The 17,541-nt window shown below is 37.1% G+C and overlaps 1 protein-coding gene across 1 annotated transcript; it reads left to right on the top strand.

The window, feature by feature from the left end:
• Window positions 1-358: 358 nt before the first annotated feature.
• On the top strand, window positions 359-17,123 carry LOC593422 (centrosomal protein of 63 kDa). Its single transcript, XM_030982338.1, has 16 exons — window positions 359-449; window positions 2,493-2,633; window positions 3,653-3,839; window positions 5,632-5,727; window positions 6,597-6,740; window positions 7,259-7,372; window positions 7,685-7,939; window positions 8,598-8,734; window positions 9,626-9,778; window positions 10,704-10,824; window positions 11,397-11,591; window positions 12,261-12,437; window positions 13,881-14,158; window positions 14,586-14,656; window positions 15,264-15,448; window positions 16,165-17,123. Exons 2-16 carry the CDS (start codon window positions 2,599-2,601, stop codon window positions 16,333-16,335), a joined length of 2,319 nt encoding a protein of 772 aa, XP_030838198.1. The 5' UTR covers window positions 359-449; window positions 2,493-2,598; the 3' UTR covers window positions 16,336-17,123.
• The last annotated feature ends 418 nt before the right edge of the window (window positions 17,124-17,541 follow it).

Raw genomic sequence — 17,541 nt, 5'->3', positions numbered from 1 at the left:
CATATGTCACGGTCTTCAGAATAACGGTTGCCTTTTGGATCTATAGTTTCAGAAAGAGCCAAAATTAAACCAAGGAGTTACCAAAAGGGGGCACAAATGACCATAAATATGCATGCATATTTATGGTCATTCCAACTTTTATATGCGTGATAGCTAGGTTTAAAAAACAAAAACAACACATACAACCATGCTGCTATATCGCCGCTAGTGCACAGCGTAGATGAAAATTAAAATTAGGTATTGAACAGTATTATCTCAGTTGATCTAACAACCTAAAATAAAAGTTATTTATGAATTTTTTGTGACCACAAACCATGATTAGCTTGCGCCCTCAGCTCCCCGTGTATCGGTATCGGTATTCCGTAAGGCAATCGATAACAGGCGCGTCTTTTGATCTTGTTTACATTTCTACTTTCGTAAAGCCTAAACAAGGCCTTACCTAGGCCAAGGTAAGTGTTCAATTTCTTTCGTTTTACCTACAGATATTTTCAAATACTTGCTTTCATGATCTGGGGTGTGACAATGATGTATGATTGTGTTAATCCCATTGTGGTAAATCTAGGGTAGGTAGGAAGTTGTAGAGTTTCTTTGATTCGGTCCCATACGTTTACTATTTTGTTTGTAAACTTTTGCACATGTCGTGGGCGTATTCTACTTGCCTTTTACTTTGTTTTGACACTCAAATAGCTGCAAGTGCAAATCACTCCTAGTTGCATTAATGTACTTAATGTTTTATGCAAAGTCTCTCCACATTCAACTTAATATTGGCAGTTCCATCGACTTAATCTTGCATCCTGTCTTGGGTGAGACTGATGAGAAAGAGTGAGATTGATAAGTGAGAGACTGTGCGACTGAGACTGAGTGAGAGTCTTGTCTTGAATTGAATATCTTATACTCTTGATTTGAGTCTTGAGATGAGACGTAATAAACAACAACGTTGCCTTCTAAGTTGTATTTTTACCACTAGTTTTAACTGGAGTGCCTTCTCTTTTGAGACTTTTGACGTTCTTTGAAAACAAATTCCTAATAGAAAACTGATTTAGGACCTAGAGTCTACACTTAAATCTAGAGGCTCTTTATAGTTTTAGCTATTCCGTTTTCAATTTGGTCAGCAATGGACCATTGCAGATTTTGTTAATGACCTTTTTGAAGTGAAACTATCGCAAGAAAAATTGTATGTGAAATCAAAGAACTTGGCAAGATTTCTTGGTTTATGAATATGATTTTGTCTTAATTATGCTGGAAGTATCAGATCTTCATAAACAGCCATTAATATAAAAGTTCGCAGACAACCTCTTTACTTCACCATTTACACTTTCCCATTTCTCTTAATTATCTACCTGTTGAATGGTACGGAATCTCTTTGTCTGCTTACACTTTACTTTTTACATTTACATTTTACATTTTATGCTTCCATTCACTTGTAACACCTTTTTAAAATGTATAAATATTGAATAGTGACATTTTGTAGCAATCATGACATGGCAATTCAGATCAGATAGTGTCCAAGGTTTTAATTCATGTACTTATTTTGCTCCAATGGAAGAAGGTCGGGAGGGAGCTTTCTTGTTTTTTGTTCTTAACATTTCGAAATACCTAACACTTCTTGACACGAGAATTCCAGGGATGGGCGAGCAGACCTTCGCTAGTGTATGGGAGTGTGTATAAGAGTGTGAATGTGAGTGTTTATGAGAGTGTCCATGGTACAGGAGTGAGAATGGGAGCGTGTATAGGAGTGAGAGTGTGTAAGAGCAAAGGGCCTGCTTGATCATCCTCTATCAGGTCCAAATAGATTTACCAAATATATCAATTAGTAGGCGGTTTCCCAGCATCATGTATCATCACGTATTACAGCCTTTTCACACACAGCTAAAATTCTATAAACATGACTAGTATAAACGTGTTTCGAACGTGTTTAAACTAATCACGAGCCTTTCACACACAGAAATTTCGGTGCGATCATTAATTGTTTTGTGATTAACTACTGCTCGTAAAATGCGCAGTAGTGCCATTGCGCATTGAAGGTCATGTCATGTCAATCAAAGCGCACGCTCCATCTAGTTTAAACACGTTTAAACAAGAATTTCCTTTCACACACAAAATGTCAAGCTCTCTAGATACGAACTTCGTATCTGCAGCCTGCTTTTAGGGGCGTATGGATCGCGACTTCGTATCTATCCCAACATCGTATAAACGATGTTCACACTGGGAAATTTTGTCTATAAACATGTTTAAAATTTTACGATGATTCTAATCATCACTAGATACGATGAATTTTAGCTGTGTGTGAAAAGGCTGCATGTCAAAACATATTCTTTCACATGATTGGTATTAAGAGCTTCCATTTCATTTGTTTTGAGAGGGGGGCGTTTCCAAAACTGGTCTTTACCTTTAATGATTTATTCTTCAAAGGAAAAAAAATAGGACTTCTTGATGATAGACATCTTTCACTCAAGCTTGATCATAAATCTTTCATTCATTTTCCTTTGCAGCAAAAACACTGTATTCTATTGGACCAAGCTTTGTTATGTATCCTGCATGAAGTAACTTCAGTTGATCTGAGCTTCTGGACAAGGTGCGGATGAAGGAAAAGCTGCCATGGGAGACATTGTTCAGCAGGCCCAAATGGCTGGGTAAGCCTTTAGAATTGTATACAGTAGGATAGCCGGTAGGATGCGAAAGCTAAAGTGCTTAGATTAGCAATTGTGCGCTTGTAAATATGATGTCTGGCTGGAATGCTACCCAGGGAGTGGAGAATGTGCATACGTTGTGTGCAGGTGAGCCTGCATCCAATGACCGGGGTAATACTTATCTGTAAAGCGTCTTGAGAGAGCCTGCGGTCCTGAAAAGTGCTATATAAGAATGAGGCATGAGCTATTATCATTATTATTATTATCTTGAACCTTGAAATGATAATCCCTTTCAACATCTCCTAGAAGATTCTGGCATAATGATAAGCCTTACATCAGTGTGTGGGGCCACGGTGAAGGAAATACATCAAAATAGCATTTTCACAGTGAAGCCTGTATATCAAGACCACTCAGGGCCAGGGGAGAGAAGAAATATGGTCTTTATAGCCAGGTGGTCTTTAGGTACAGGGTTCATGGATAGGTGGTCTTTCTATGCATAGCTGGTTTCACTGTACAACATTTCAGACATTCAAATAAATAGTGTTTCAAATTTATATTAAAGGTAAAGACCAGTTATGGTCATGCGATTGCATTGTGAAAGAAACGTTGTGGAATCGATCAGAAAAGGTTGATCATCAAGCATCTAGCATCTGCAAGGTTCTGGAATCATCAAAATGATAAGAAATTTGGCCCATTCTTCGTAAATTGACAAGCACTATACACAGAAAGATGTATATGGGACTACCCTATATCTCTCACAGACCATGAGAGAAACAAATTTACCAAATATATGAATTAGTAGGCGGTTTCCCGGCAAATTTTTTATCATCATGTATTAGTCAAAACATATTCTTTCACATGATTGGTAATGAGAGCTTCCATTTCATTTTTTGAAATTGGGGCGTTTCCAATACTGGTCTTTACCTTTAAAGTTTAGTAAAATATTCTTGCAGTCCAATGGATGAATTGGGTTAGTGTAGTTTAGTAAAGATGCAAAAACTATTGATTGTCTTTTGCACCAGCCTCTTTGATGGATCCCTGTCATCTTGCCAGGGCGAGCTGCAGGAGCTGATGCGTCAGATTGACATCATGGTCAACAATAAGAGACTGGAGTGGGAGGCTAGCATCAAAGCCTCAGAGGCTCAGGTCAGGCAGAGAGATGAGGAAATCATCACCATCAAAATGGCTCTGGATGCGAAAACATCAGAGGTTAGTCTAGGAATCTTCTTAATGGCTCAAATTCGACATGGAGGTTTAACGTTACTCCTGGGCTTCATCATAGATAAAGTTGCGATTGATTCAAATACTGTGTGACTAAAAAAAAAAGTTTACACCTAGAAAATTGCTAATTTTAAAAATCATCTATGCAAAAATCGGCTTGCGCCAAAGTGATGTACAGCATGTATTATGTTGGGATTAGCGGAGTGAGAGAATGAATTGAATGTATCAAATGAAATGCATTGCATATAATTGCTTTTTGCATAAGCAAAGTCACACAAGCACACAAACACGCTCACCAATGTTCGTTTATATTTGATATCGATATGTGAGGCATGATTAATTTTGTTCGGGATGTTATTTGGATCTGCAAAAAACGATTTAATGCCCACATTCCAATTGTTTTGTTTAAACATCACATAAGCAACTTTGGCGCAAGTCGATTTTTGCACTCTCGCAAACAATGCCTCCCGTTCATCCAAGCGTGAACACATAGCACACAAAAATGATACCAAATGATTTGGGATAAAACACTCTTTCCGAAGATGTATAATAATTTACTGTTCATAGATGATTTTTAGAATAATTAGCTATTTTCGAGGTGTAAACTTTTTTTGACTCACACTGTAGATCACACTCAAAATCCATTTCAATCTGTACTGGAGAGATAGCAGTTTGAAAATTTGTGATTGATTAGAGGGCTAGCATTCAAAGTGGATCAATCACAATTCTTTACAAGATGGGGTCAAAGTCTATAAAGTAATGGTTTGAAGTTTGAACCTCTATGGTTGACTAAAATATGGGTATTTAAGTGTTGAGTTGAGTTGAGTTGAGTTTATTGGTTTCACATTTCACATATATTTCACAATTATAATACAGATAACAAAATATACATAAAAAACATATTGTTTCATAATTTAAAAAAAATGATTATAGTAATTGACAAGGTAATCAGACTACAAAGTTATGTCATCACATTTGTTTGACAACTAATATCATTTAAAGGAAACCCACACAAAAGTACAAACTGTGCAGGAACCTATAGAAAAGCAGAGCTTGTAAAGAATAGGTTCCTGGGAGACTTGAAAAAATTACAGGGACAGAAAATGTTTACTGTAGAGAGAAGTACACAATTAAAATTAAGACGGCAGTAATTTGACAAATAATTGTTTGCGAGTTCAATAAAGTACAATACAGAAGTGTATTATTGTTCCCATTGGACATGAAGATACATGTGCACTAGCTGATGGAGGTCAAAACCATTGGTTAAGATAAACCCTTTTTTGGTCAATCTATGCCAAAAAGTTCACACACTACATGTATATTGAATACCCTTTGGATAGTATTCAGAATGTAATATATTGAAATGAACTGTGTGACAATGTTGAATGGCCTTCTAATTTCTGAACATGGAAATAATATTAAGTATGTTAGATGTGTAATTATTGCAATTATGTCGCAAGCCTGACTACATTTCTTTGCTGAATGTTTAACAATCACAATACCTTTAGCTATCCTGGGCATATTTAGAATGTACTACTCCTCATCATTGAAGCAATAACAGGGAATATTGTGTAATTTCATGTATGTAACTCTTGTTTTGTTAAAAATATATTTTCACTGCTCATGGGAAAGTAAATCAGCTTGGATTCCAGATTAACTTAACTCACACCTTTCCACTTCCTGTGCCTGGATATGATACATGTAGTCTGATCTAATCACATACATGTATGTCCAGTTGGGGATAATCTTTTATGTAAATTGTTTATATTTTGTCCTCCAGACCAATCGTTTGACACATGAATCCGTTGGAATGGAAAGGACTCAGAAGGAATTGGTCACCCAATACGAGCAGCAGGTCGACCAACTGAGGAGAGAAGTAAGCAAATTTCATATTTCTTTCTATTTTTGCCGATTCTAGATTAAAAAAGGAGTTTATTTAACGTTTTCAAACTTAGTTTTAATTATCATTTGAATAATGAATGCAAGATTTGTTGTCGTGGGTAGTCATAGAGATTTTCAACGTTTTTATCTTATTCAAATAATAAGATAATAATGATAATATGTCTCATTTATCCATGGTAGCCTCATCATTATTTAAACTGCCCTCCCTGAGCGCCCTGCAATGATATTATTACCCCTGCTTTTGCCAAACTATCATGATAAGATAATCCAGCATTCAAGGAATTTCTTCCTACTTGGGACCATTTACTTCACTTGGGTGGAGAGTGGCAAATGTAAATTAATGTTTTGCCAAAGGACGTTACTGCTGGGGCAGAGATTTGAATTCAATACTGTGAATTTCATAGTCAGGTGACTTGTCTAATAAACCACGGCCACTTGACAAGACTTAAAGGGATCCGGTAACTTTGTCTCAGATTCTGAAACAAAATCTTGAATTTAGCTCATGCTGCAATCATATTTATAAACTTTTAGGTCAGTCAGGAACCCCATCACTTTTACAAGCCGATCGCCTGTCTGATTATCGAGATATTTATGATATGAATTAAATTTTTAATAACACTACAGTCTATTAGGGAAAATGAGTACAGTAAGGTAAAACCGGTCACTCAAAGATTTTTACTTTTTTAAGGCACTTCTTGATCATTTTGAATCACAATTTTTTTTTTAGGGCTTCAATATTACACCATATATCACAGACACTGATAACACGTAGGGCCGTGCATCTAAGATTTAACATTGTTAAACGATGCCTTTAACATGTAGTCTTCTCTGATAACATTTCAGCTGGTAGCACTGCAGAAGAGTTATGAGAAGTTACAGCGTCACCATGGCAAACAGAATGACAGTGTGGAAAAGGTCAAAGAGGAGTCAGAGGTCAAGCTAAGAAAAGCCAGGGTTGACCTTAGGATGGCTGACACCAAGATTGAGGTAAGCAACCATTAACTGCATTATTCCAAAACTGTAATAAATGTATTTATTTCTCATTTTTAAAAAGCTACCTTAATAAACGAGTCTATACACAGATGAGAGATGAAGATTATGAGTCACCTATCTATAAAATTATATTTTTCCCCAAAAATAGTGCTTAACAAGGAATTAAATTTGTCATACATATACACAAATATAAATGATAAAGTTATTGCATGTACATATGTATTATTCTCATCCTTCAGATTTTAATGGAACAGTGTCTGTAGCTATAATGAGTTATTTTGCCTTGGGAGGGGGGGGGGGGGGGGGGGGGGAATCACAGGAAAATTGGAAAAATACATTTAACCATTCTGCACATACATGTTTGGTACAATGTTTCTCAAACAAAATACAGAAATGTATTAGATGAAATGAGTTTTTCCTCGAGCAGTAGCATCTGAAGTGTCCATTAGATGTAAGTGTCTGAAGTGTCCATTAGATGTAATGTAGTTGATTCTTTTGATTCCTTCCCCCAGGATTTTGAAAGTCAGGCACATGAATGGGATGTCCAGAGACGAGCATACAAGAAGCAAGTGGAAGGCTTGGAAGCTCAGAGACAGAAACTGGCAGAGAAGTGCCAGGTTTGTCAGGTTGGTAACCTTTCCCCATCAAAAGCCTGAGTGTATGCTGTTACAAAGTTGACAAACTGATATCTCAAGCATATCTTGTGAGACAATTTTATGTTCCTGTCTTTATTTTTTATTTTATCATTATCCAAAAGTGTAACTTCATGTTTCTTTAACCCAATCCATTTTAAACTTCGAGGGGGGGGGGGGGCGGTATTTCTTTGTCCAAAGCAAAATGAGATGCCCTAATCTAAATTTGTGGAGTTTGGTCAGAGTAATTTTATGTTTGCAGTCATTTTACAATTCTTGATAATTTGCCTTCCTTTCTCCACACAGCAAGATACAGCAGCCTACAAACATCAGCTAGCTAAGCGTCAACAAGCCCTAGACCAGAACGACCTGGACTTTAGAGCTCGCATCGTTCACATCGAAGCTCAACTACAGAGGGCGCAAGACACCCTGGATGGTAAGAACACTGCTATCCAGCGGCTTGAGGAGCTATTGGAAGAGGCTGGAAAGAGGAAGAGGATGGTGGTGGACGAGAACCAGCAGCTATTGGAGGATGTTGGCAGGAAAGAACACCAAAGACAGGTCATAATAATGAAATATATTATTCTAACATTGATAGCTTTAGGATTAATCCCATATTTAATTAGAAATGTGACATATACACTGTATACCTCATACATGAAATATGACATTATAAAAAAGGGAACCTTTTGGATTTCACCAAAATGACTTGTACAGCATACCATGAGCTACAATAGAGGTCTTTCATATTTTTGAGGTCATTAAGGAAGTAAGGGAAGTTGCTAACAATTGTTGTAGTGATACCTATGTTATATCTCTTTTGGAAAGTAGCTAAAGAAAATGCCCTCATCGTCATATGTTGAATTTCTAATTGATAACAAAAAGAAGATAAAATCATTTCCTTTTTATCCCCCAAATATTTTGGAGATCGGATTCAGGGGGATTTTACCCCTATCCAAACAGCTTACTGTTTCCTGAGGAACATAGGATCTAACCCTAATCTTGACCCTTAAACCTAAGCATAACTGGCCCAACTTTTCAATTTATAAATCATCTGAACCCAAATACACCAAATAGCTGTTTCTAGCTTTTTTTACACTATTTCTCTTCCTCATATTTTTTAAACACTGTCTCAAGTGAGCAAGTTTGATAAAGCCTGATAGAATAATTACTGTCTCCTGTTTGTTTTTTGTTTTTTGTTTATTTAATTTTGTAACAGATGATGGAATCTGAAGTTAGCTCACTTCAACAGCAACTAGAATCCAAGGAGGAGGCCCTTCGCTTGGTCCAGAAAGAAACCAAGGAACAGATGGTTATGTTTGAGAGCAAGGTCCATTCTAGGGAAGCTATGCTAAGGTAAGGTCGACCAGTCGTATATATCAAGCACTCCATGGGGGTGTAAAGTAAAGTAAAGTTGTGTAAAAGTTATTTTAAAGGGCATAAAATGTTGATTCAAATCATTCATATTTTCTATTATCATTGGAGATTTCATGTTCTTGATATGGAATTTATGAAAAGTCTAAAATATTTGAAATTTTGCTTTTGAATATATTTTTTTTAAAGGCTACAAATGGCTCTCCATAATTTGAAAGCCCAACTTAGAGTTAAGTTTGACTTAGAATCTTTGTGAAGCACCCCCATGTTGCAAGAGTGGTACCATGCATACAGAGAGTGGAAGAATTCTGCAGCATTCTAATGTACAGGATAAAGGCGTGTATTCTCAGGGGACTTGTGCATCTTGTGATCAAGTACTTTAGTCTATTGATTTTTAAAGGGCAATCTAACCCTTGTAATAAGTTGATTTGTATGAAAGCAAAAAAATAACAGAAACAGAATGGAAAAAGTTTGAAATGAACGGACCAATAATGAGATTTATGAATGTTTGAAATATGAGATCACTAAGTCTATGTGAATCTCAAATTGGTAGTTCTCTACTAATAATTGTAGCCTCTTGTCTCCGTTGATCAGCAAATATGCCGAGCAAATTATTTGGTGCATGAAAGTATGAACAGACATTTGTTCATGGTAACATTGATGAGGTAAACAATATATGTTTAGTGTTGGGGTTGCATTTGGTCTTTAGGTTATGTGTAGGGTAAAGTATAGCATTAAGTCCAGTGTTGATGTTAGGAATTCAGTTACTGTAGGAAATCAACAGCAAAGTGATTGTCATTAGAGACGGTGTTTATATAGACCTTAAGAAAGGTCACGTCTTTCATCCATTCATTTTCTATGGCGTCTTTCCAGGAGCCATGAGGATGAGGGAAGAATGAGGACCATGCAGGCTAGCGAAGAGACATCCAGACTCAGGGCCCAGCTCCAGGACTCTCAGAGGAAGATCCAGGACCTGGTGGAGTCTGAGGCTAGACTTAAGATGGAGATCAACAGACTAGAGAACAGGTCAGATGTAACTATGGTTTAAAGCCACACTGCACTACTTATACATGTAGCTACTTGCTCCCTCTATATAGAAAACTTCCCCATTCGGTGCCTGTTGGTTCCCCATGATCCTCTTTTTATTATGTTAATTGAGAGCTGAGTTAATGAGATAGCCACCTGTCAGTGACCTCGCTGGATGGTCTAATCCCTTCTGGCTGAACTAGTACAGCCGGCCTTTAAGTCAGAAATAAGAGTATTTTACTTAGTTTTTGGCTTAGAAAAAATACTTAGCCAACTTTGGTTAATGCTTGTGGCTATTATTAAAGTACTTTATTTTAAATTTCAGCCAGCTCCCCAGCAGACTTAAGCCAATTATATTTTGGAAGCATTATTGGCAGTATATGCATAAATAAAGAGATGCTTTGCCTCTTTATGTATATTTTGATCAGTTTAGGAAACAAGCTCATTGGTATTCTTGCATACATTATACATCACTTATACTAGCTTTACAGTAGGCTTGAGGTTGCACCATGTGAGAGAGTGGGAGGCTTGGGGAGACCTGGAAAGGACTCTCAGTAATCTTTCTTTCTTGAGTGTGTGTAGTCCTGAAAATGGCTGTTGGTAGTCTAGAAAAAGAATGTTGGTTATCTTTCTTAGCTTATAGTTCTAAGGAGAACTATAGCGCTGGTTGAAGAGGATGGGTAGTAGGAGTGGCTCTACTTTTCGAACAGGTTGACTTTCCGTCGTCAAGCCTACTGTATATCTACATCACCATGCAAGCCGATACTTATAAGCAGCATTTATATTAGCTTGTTAGAAAAAGTGCACTCTTGCCCTTTAAAAAAAATACATGTTGAACTTTACTTGATAGTACTAATAGCCGATAACATGTGACTGACCCTCAGCCAATCATTTAATTAGGATTCATGTTTTACTTCTTTACCAGGCTTGATAACGTGCAGGGTGATAATGCATCTCTTAATATAGAACTGACAGAGAGGATTGAAGAGTTAAGAAGGCTGGATAATGAGACTAGGCAACAGCACCAAGTCAATCTCAAACAAAAGGTATGGAATTCAACATTTGCATGGAAATTCTTCTTCTTTCATAGTTGGCCAAAGAGGGTTTGTCATCATGATGTCATGAACTTGCCTTCCGCCAGTTTTTAGGAATTTTTAAAATACTAACAAAATAGCTTTTGCAAATGTTGGTTATTAAGAATTGGTACACTAATATTGATAATAATTATATTGATGTTATATACATATGTACCGGTATATATATTTTCTACCTTTTCTTCATTTATCTTTCATAAACTATATCAGGATTTCATATATTAGATGGTTCTATCTTCCCTTTGCACTGAGGTTGTGAGATCAAAAAGTTGACAAGACTTTGTTTGTACAGTCAAACCTGCTTTAGTGACCACCTGTCTACAAAGACCACTTTTTTGTATTTCCCTTGGGGGGGGGGCGCTGTAGACAGGTTTGACTGTATGTGGTTTGTAGTAAAATCTGTTCTTAGAAGATGTTTTTTTTTTAAAACCACTATAGAAGTAATATATGTCAACATAAGGATAACAAAGTGTTGTATCAAAACTTCTTTCAAGAATTTCTTTTCCCATTTTCCCCGCACACAGAACCGGCTTGAGGACGGTCTAGAGCGCCATCTGGAGGCAGAACTGAAAGGAATGCGGCACGAGATTGAGTCTCTGACTGGCGCCCTCACACAAAGAAATGCAATGGTGGATACGCTGAGGTCAACGCTCGCTGCTTCTGAGCAAAATTTGAGAGATGAAATGGAGAGGAAAGAGGGGGCATGTAGTGAGCTACAGGTATAAGTTTGAGGGTTTTGTGCTATTATGCATAAAAAATTAAAAAGACAAGAGTTTAATGTGTATTTTAGAACTCTTCAGGACTTACATACATTCAAAGTTGTACAGATGTTTGATTTATTTTATTTATTTTAACTTTTTCTTTCTCTTCATGGTCTTTTTATTGAGTGTTCAGCGGCCACTTATCTTTACCTTTCACTGTCTGGGTTTTATTCAGTTCCCCCCAAGAGAGAATATTATGTTTAATATAACATGCCTTGAATGACCATTTGAGATACTGCCCTCTTTCCCTTTCTCTCTTGCTCTTTTAACAGAGAACATCATTTTCCAGAGCATGAATTTGAAATTTAAAAAAATGTGACGTAGAAAATTGATTATACAAATTCTACATATATAGTGTGAGGCCTAAAAAAAAAAGGTGTTGTATTGCCCTTTAAAAAAAGTTACTCGTTAAAAAAAAAAAAACGTATTAAAGCATTCAAAACTGAAAAATATATGGCCAAAGAGGGAGTCTAAAAAAAAGAAAGAAGTAAAAATAAAAAGATTTCTGACCGATCGACCAATGTTTTGGCACCTAAAGAGCAATACAACATATTTTGTTTTAAGACCTGATGTAGAGGATTGCTGTTGTTGAAATTTGAATTTATTTCTCTGACACTTTGTATATAGATTGCAAATGCTGAACTGGAAGCCCTGCGGGTTGAGAACCGCTCCTTGCATGATTCCTACAAGCACGGTCAAAGAGTGAATGGATTAGAAAGAGAGATGGCAGAGGGGCAATCTAGAGAGGGAACATTGGGACCAGGACTAACATTGCAAAATCCATCATTGAGATACAGTCAAGAGGTAAGCAAACTCTCTTAAAGGTATAGATCAGTTCTGGTCATGTGATGCATTGTGAAAGAAACGTTATGGAATCGATCAGAAAAGGTTGATCATCGGGCATATAAGTATTGGTGTGTACTGCAAGGTTCTTGAATCATCAAAATGATAAGAAATTTGGCCCAGTCTTGGTAAAGTTACAAGCACTGTACACAGAAAGATGTATATGGGACTACACGATATATATCCAGGCCGATTCGATATGATAATTTACCAAATATGTCAATTAGTAGGCAGTTTCCCGGCTAAATTTGTATCATCACGTATTAGTCAAAACATCCCTACACATGATTAGTAATAAGAGCTTCTATTTCATTTTTTGAGAGGGGGAGGGGGCATTTCCAAAACTGGTCTATACCTTTAAGCCATGTTCATACATTAGGTCATAAACTGCCTCAAAAAGGTAAACACCCATACAGTACAGTTGTATGATACCTACAGTCTGGCAGTTAACATCAGCAAGAACCAATTTCCTAAATTCAACCCTTGACCAAACTGTATACCGGTACGTACCTAATCCTAGCCCTAACTTCTAAATCCAGTTTGCACCCCTAACACTCTAATCCCTTTTCTTTGATTGAATAAAGCCGGTAGACTCAAAACTGTGGCTGGAGCAGTGTTGGAGAACAAGTAAAATAAGAACAGTTTACAAGTAAATAAAGAAAAATCATTAGATATACAGACTAGCTTATGCTATGTTATAACATACAGAAATGTGAAGCGCTCTATGCTTTTCTTGCCTTCAAAGGATTACCTTGTAATATATGTAAACAAGGCTTAAAATATTACCATGTCTGTTCATCAATTCGAATTTGGTTTCTTGTATTACTATTTAGCAAGTAATCCTCCACTAGTTTTGAAGTTTTGATGCTTCTTTTGATACCTCTTTTGATACCTTGTTAGCAAGTTGTATGCTGTTGTATAGAGAGAAACCTGCTTTTAACTGACCAGCTGTTTAGGAAGACCCTCTGTCTATACAAATACTTCTGTTTCCCTAAAACATTATTTTTTCATTGAAACCTGTATTAAAGGTATAGACCAGTTTTGGAAACGCCCCCCCCCCCCCCTCTCAAAAAATGAAATGGAAGCTCTTATTACCAATCACGTGAAAGTATATGTTTTGACTAATACATGATGATACAAATTTTGCCGGGAAACTGCGTACTAATTGATATATTTAATAAATTATCATATTGATCCGGCCTGCATAGATATTACGAAGGCATCGCAACATTCAGCAGTTGGGCATATATTTCTGCTTTTTTGCAAATTTAGGTTTAAGTAGTGCCATCTAAACCTCTGAAGGCAATATTTAAATAATATTGAATGGATATTTTGCACCCAAAACTCTTGAAGCGCAATTTTACCATTACCGTTTCACTTTATTTGATGTCATTTATATTCCAGGTTAACATCAATGTGCTTCAGTCTCAGCTTCAGGCGATACAACATCAGCTCAAGATGGCCCAGTCCTCTAGGCATCCTGGCACAACACTTACCGGTGTGGCAGCACAAGACCGACGGAGGTCCAGTCCAAGATCTAGTCCTGCTAGGATAAGACCTGGTCTGGATCCAACCAGGACTAGACCCTCAAGTAGTCCTCAGCATAGAACAGATCCTGGACCTAGATCTGGTTTTACCTACAATGATCCATTCGAGGGTAGTCAAAATCAGAACTATGCAAGGTAAAAATTGTTTCTAATGTTTGAATACTTACGCCTTTTAAAATTGACTTGCAACCCTTCATTTACCACATACATACCTGTTTAGATATAAAAAGAAGTACATATTGCTGCTCAATTGTTTGGTTATAATGGAGAAATGATCTATGATATATGGATTAAATGCATTCCATGACCTGTTCAAGGATAGACTTTCACCCCTCCAGCTTCCATGCTTATACTGTAGATGTTAATTTCTTTGTGCTTGTTAGATATGGATAATTTGTGCATGTTCAATGATGCGTATCTTTGCTCTGTTTACATCTTTCTATTCATCCTAGTTATTTATGTATGCCAACTCATGAATGTGTGTGTGTGTGCTTGTTTTATTTTGTAGTACTGTTTACACTTTTTTTCTCACATGTACGTTTTCTTTTGTGTGTGTCCTCAGAATGTACCAACACAACAACCTTGCCAGCCCTAATAGGAATATTGCAGGGAGGACAGATCACCTGAAAGAGAGTAAGTCTTTTCTTTATCTCTCTGAAGTTTGGATATTTACAGTATTTACATCAGGGCCGGGTGAAAGTGAGAGTTAACAAAAGGGTGCTTGCAAGTAGGTCATGAAAAAATGGCACCTGATCTCTGGGGCTACCCATTTTTTGAGAAAAAAAAAATGATTTAAAAAAAAAAAAGTTTTTTTGTAAAGTGCATAATTGTGTATGTCTAGATGCGCTTTACAGAGCAGAATACAGAAGGAGTGGAAATGGTGCTCTGGGTTCATAATTGTGAAATCTTACAAAGTGCTAAATAGATTACGTTTTCAAATTACTTCTGAACTTTTCATATGTTTCTTTATTTCTAAGGATTTCTTTTTGTTAGGAAAGGTTGGCAGGTATAGTGAAGGATCTCATATAATATATAGTTTACTCTCCCTCTCTCTTTCACTCTTCTCTCTCCTCTTCTCTCTCTCTCTTTGTCTCTCCTCTTCTCTCTCTCTCTCTCTCTCTCTCCTCTTTCTTTTTTTCTCTCTGCGCTCTCTCTCTTTCTCTCCTCTCCAATCTCTCTCTCTCTCTCTCTCTCACTCACTCTCTCTTTGGCTAATCGTGCATAATATCAATTACTCCAGCTCCAGATTCAGAGGTGATGCATTCCCTTGAGACCGGTTCCTTGGAATCTGAGTCTCCTCTTCCATCCCCACCCACCTTCGACAGCCTCATTGGGCGTGAAAACATGATGGAAGATGGCATCTCATCCGTTGACGTCTCCAGTTTATCTGACATGGGTCTGATGTCAAAAGATATGAGGAGTAATGTACGTACAGGTGTTAAAGGGCAAGTCCACCCTGATATTAAGTTGGTTTTAATAGAAGCAAAAAAATGGGAGGAATAGGTCAGTGGAATTTTGAGCGAATTCCGATAAGAATTAAGAAAGTTATGAATTTTGAAGTTGCGATCAATCAAACACAAATTGCAACTCCATGACATATCTTGCAAGCTCCCCTCCCATTGGCCAGAATTCTCAAAGGAGGTTTGTTTTGACGTGTTTCAGACCAAGGTTTGTCTGAAAACCATAGAAGGCGCGTCATATAAAACCTAGGTTTGTCGACAAACCTCCTTTGTGAATTCGGGCCATTGAGTGTAAACTTTTTTTGGACTCACACGGTACATGTCAAATTACATGTAACATCACAAATGGGTGATATACAGGTGCCTAGAATATGGGTGAGCGAAGTTTTCACTACAGTGGCCCGGTTACATGGAATAGGTGACCTTGTGAATTACGCTGTAGTTTGTCAATTGAAGTATTTGAGAAACATCTCAAAACACACCTATTTACATTGTAATTAACTGCATTACATTTTCTATCATATTTTTGTTGAGTTTTAATCCATTGATGTATTTGTTTTGTAAAGCGCTTTGATAAGTTGTAAATGGATATAGCGCTATAAAAGAAACAATTTATTATTATATATATATATTTATATATATTATTTCTATAAATCTTCTTTTTCATCTGATCCTATTCAGAGACCACCATCAAGGGAATCAGTGGGAACACGATTCCTTCAGGAAGATCAAGAGCACCAGGCAGAACTTGAACGGATTCTCAGTGCACATGTACAGGATCTAGAACAGAAAACCACAGATGCTTTGGCAAAACATTCTCAGAGACTAGCACAAAGCAACAGAGACACATGATGTATGTGTGATTCTGCAATGGGTGGTGGACCAAACGGCAATGGATGGATTCTCAATGGACATGCCCAGATTCTAGAACTTGAGACACTGCTGCTTTTAGTTAAATACTCCCAAGACTAGCCCGAAGCAACAGAGATGGGTGACCTACGTTTCTTTTTCATATGGTAGACCCAATACATCCAGCAGTAAATACAAATAGGCAGGTTTGGGTATTAAATACTTCTGCTGCTTTATCCAGCACTCTCAGAGACTAGTGGAAAGCGAATGAGTAATGGGACAGTTATATCATCCACAATGACACTTTTTCCATAGGGTGGACCGAGTAGCAAGTTGAACAGATTCTCAGGGCGCATGTGTGGGATCTGAACAAAAGACTTCAGATGCTTTAGCGAATTCCTAGACGAGTTCAGAGCAACATGACCTATGCTTCATCTTCAGATGGTAGATCTACATGTGTGATATCCGTCAGTATGAACCTCCTCCTCCCCACTCCTTCCTTTTTGTTTTGTTACTGGTGCGTGGATAATTCCCTGTATAGCATAGCTAATTCATTCAACTCACTGTATAGAAAATATTGCTTGTGTTTTACAGATCTGTGTTGGTGCCTGGTCATCAGCAGAAGTGTATGTGCTTCATAATATACTTGTTTATCATCAATTGCTGTGTGCTTCCATGTTGAATGCAAAATTGCAAATATATATGTACATGTATTTTCTGATTTCTGATTCCAAAATGTATTTATTGTGACTGTACAGTGTTAATAAAGATAATCTATGAAATTCTAAAAATCCAGAGAAATGTGCTCTTTGTTGCATGTGTAATGTTTCTTCACTGCGTAGTACAGGTGTATCAAGATTTTTGTAATCATAGAATGACCCAGCTACCTTTGCTTATACTGATCAGGAGGGTGTTTCACAAAGACTAAGATCCACTTTAAGTTGGACTTAATTATGGCAGGCCGTTCATGCCACTGGTTGCTCTCACCATCTACTGGCATTGGTCTCTCAAGGGATGTACAAATCGTGGTCACAAATCCACAGAATTTACATTGTTTTATAATTCATTATTGAAGGAAAAAAATATTATCTAACAATCATAATTGTGAGAGTAACCAGTGGCATGAATGGCCTGCCATAGTTATGTCCAACTTAAAGATACTATGTCCCTTTAACAGTGTCCTAATATTCAAATTATGCAAGGAACCCG

Source organism: Strongylocentrotus purpuratus, unplaced genomic scaffold (assembly GCF_000002235.5).
Source record: "Strongylocentrotus purpuratus isolate Spur 01 unplaced genomic scaffold, Spur_5.0 spur5_scaffold_12, whole genome shotgun sequence".
NCBI classification, from domain to species: Eukaryota; Metazoa; Echinodermata; class Echinoidea; order Camarodonta; family Strongylocentrotidae; genus Strongylocentrotus; species Strongylocentrotus purpuratus.
The sequence above is the reverse complement of the archived record's forward strand: the minus strand, read 5'-3'. Positions and strand labels throughout refer to the sequence as shown.